The sequence below is a fragment of the Primulina eburnea genome, chromosome 8 (genome assembly GCF_022965805.1).
Source record: "Primulina eburnea isolate SZY01 chromosome 8, ASM2296580v1, whole genome shotgun sequence".
NCBI lineage: Eukaryota > Viridiplantae > Streptophyta > Magnoliopsida > Lamiales > Gesneriaceae > Primulina > Primulina eburnea.
In genome coordinates, this window is record NC_133108.1 from 44,687,100 (window position 1) to 44,689,706 (window position 2,607).

At 35.2% G+C, this 2,607-nt stretch overlaps 1 protein-coding gene across 1 annotated transcript; it reads right to left on the bottom strand.

Moving 5' to 3' along the window:
• Positions 1-564: 564 nt before the first annotated feature.
• On the bottom strand, positions 565-1,378 carry LOC140839327 (profilin-like). The gene is made up of 2 exons (XM_073205960.1): positions 1,173-1,378; positions 565-778 (listed from the first exon to the last, which is right to left on the bottom strand). Exons 1-2 carry the CDS (start codon positions 1,376-1,378, stop codon positions 565-567), a joined length of 420 nt encoding a protein of 139 aa, XP_073062061.1.
• Between the last annotated feature and the right edge of the window lie 1,229 nt (positions 1,379-2,607).

The window sequence follows — 2,607 nt, forward strand, 5'->3', positions numbered from 1 at the left end:
GGGATAACTGGATCCTTGAATAGTCCAAACACAAGCGTGTTGCAAGTTCTGATAACAGCAACATCACCCCCACACATCAGAGATGGCTCTGCTTTAATCATCATATAAATTTCTCCAAAATGTGTAGCTCTCCATTTCCTCTGAGGTCGAATTCCCTCCATACTCCGAAATCCCTTTAGGGATTACCTGCACACGTAATACAGCCTCATTACATTTAAGCGCATATAGAAAAATAGGGAAAAAAATTGTTTTAAAAAATTAAATTAATCAACAAACATAAGGGAAAACAAGTGTCCAATAAAGCAGACGTCCATCACTGTCAACGACTACAGTAGCCTTTAGATAAAGGTCACCAATGCATATACGATATCGTTCAAGTTAAGGTTCAAATCCATATTTTAGTTATAACTTTTCGAATACAATTCATCCCCTGTAAAAATCATACTTGTGTTTTTCATAAAAAAAATGAGAAATAAGCGGCAACACCAAATTTAAACTGGACACTGAAAACAATGTAGACAACATAATGACGAGGATAATGTTAACAACACTCTACACGCCCAACTACTCCATGTAATCTGCCATTTTTCTAATACGCTCAATGCATTGTCGTGGGATAACTGGATCCTTGAATAGTCCAAACACAAGCGTGCTGCCAGTTCTGATAACAGCAACACCACCCCCACACATCAGAGATGGCTCTGCTTTAATCGTCATATAAATTTCTCCAACAATGTGTAGCTCTTCATTTCCTCTGAGGTCGAATTCCCTCCATACTCTGAAATCCCCTCAGGGATTACCTGCACACATAGTACAGCCTCATTACATTTAAGCGCACATAAAAAAATAGGGAAAAAATTAAATTAATCACCTAACATAAGAGAAAACAAGTGTCCAATAAAGAAGACGTCCATCACTGTCAACGACTACAGTAGCCTTTAGATAAAGGTCACCAATGCATATACGATATCGTTCAAGTCTAGGTCCAAATCCATATTTTGGTTATAACTTGTTGAATACACTTCATCAGCTGTAAAAATTAGACTTGTGTTTGTCATAAAAATGAGAAATAAGCGGCAAGACCAAATCCTAAAACTTGACAACCGTGAAAACACAATGTAGACAACATAATGAAGAGGATCATGTTAACAACACTCTACACGCCCAACTACTCCATGTAATCTGCCATTTTTATAATACGCTCAATGCATTGTCGTAGGATAACTGGATTCTTGAATAGTCCAAACACAAGCGTGTTGCAAGTTCTGATAACAGCAACATCACCCCCACACATCAGAGATGGCTCTGCTTTAATCATCATATAAATTTCTCCAAAATGTGTAGCTCTCCATTTCTTCTGAGGTCGAATTCCCTCCATACTCCGAAATCCCTTCAGGGATTACCTGCAGACGTAATACAGCCTCATTACATTTAAGCGCATATAGAAAAATAGGGAAAAAAATTGTTTAAAAAAATTAAATTAATCAACAAACATAAGGGAAAACAAGTGTCCAATAAAGAAGACGTCCATCACTATCAACGACTACAGTAGCCTTTAGATAAAGGTCACCAATGCATATACGATATCGTTCAAGTCAAGATCCAAATCCATATTTTGGTCATAACTTTTTGAATACACTTCATCCGCTGTAAAAATCATACTTGTGTTTGTCATAAAAAAATGAGAAATAAGCGGCAAGACCAAATCTTAAAACTGGACAACCTTGAAAACACAATGTAGACAACATAATGAAGAGGATCATGTTAACAACACTCTACACGCCCAACTACTCCATGTAATCTGCCATTTTTCTAATACGCTCAATGCATTGTCATGGGATAACTGGATCCTTGAATAGTCCAAACACAAGCGTGTTGCAAGTTCTGATAACAGCAACACCACCCCCACACATCAGAGATGGCTCTGCTTTAATCATCATATAAATTTCTCCAAAATGTGTAGCTCTCCATTTCCTCTGAGGTCTAATTCCCTCCATACTCCGAAATCCCTTCAGGGATTACCTGCACACGTAATACAGCCTCATTACATTTAAGCGCATATAGAAAAATAGGGAAAAAAATTGTTTAAAAAAAATTAAATTAATCAACAAACATAAGGGAAAACAAGTGTCCAATAAAGAAGACGTCCATCACTGTCAACTAGGGGTGTTCATTGGTCGGTTCGGTTCGGTTTTCGGTTTTTTATTTCGGTTTTCGGTTTTACAAATATATAATCCGATATGCGAACCATTTTTCTTCGGTTCGGTTCGGTTTTCTACCGAAATGGTTCGGTTATTTCGGTCGGTTTTTTCGGTTTGATACAATTATTTAAATTAACAATATAAAGATATTATAAAATATAATATGTTATCTTTTTAAATGATTTCTTAGTAACATATTTACATATAAAGTACAAATGAATTACATAAACAATAATCAACTAAGTATTATTGAAAATAATTCTCCATTCACTAATATCATCTCAATAATAATATAAAATAAAAATAACATTATTAATTTAATTAAATTTCTGTTTTTTCGACCGGTTTGGTTTTGAAATTTATAATCCGAAGCCGAACCAAATTAATTTCGGTTTTAACATTTATA

What these genes read in the sequence shown, in the direction of transcription:
- LOC140839327 (XM_073205960.1), bottom strand. Translation starts at nt 1,378, where the DNA reads ATGGAGGGAATTCGACCTCAGAAGAAATGGAGAGCTACACATTTTGGA. An exon ending in AAAATGGCAGATTACATGGA is followed by an intron (nt 779 to 1,172) that starts GTAGTTGGGCGT and finishes AGGGGATTTCAG; the next exon opens with AGTATGGAGGGAATTCGACC.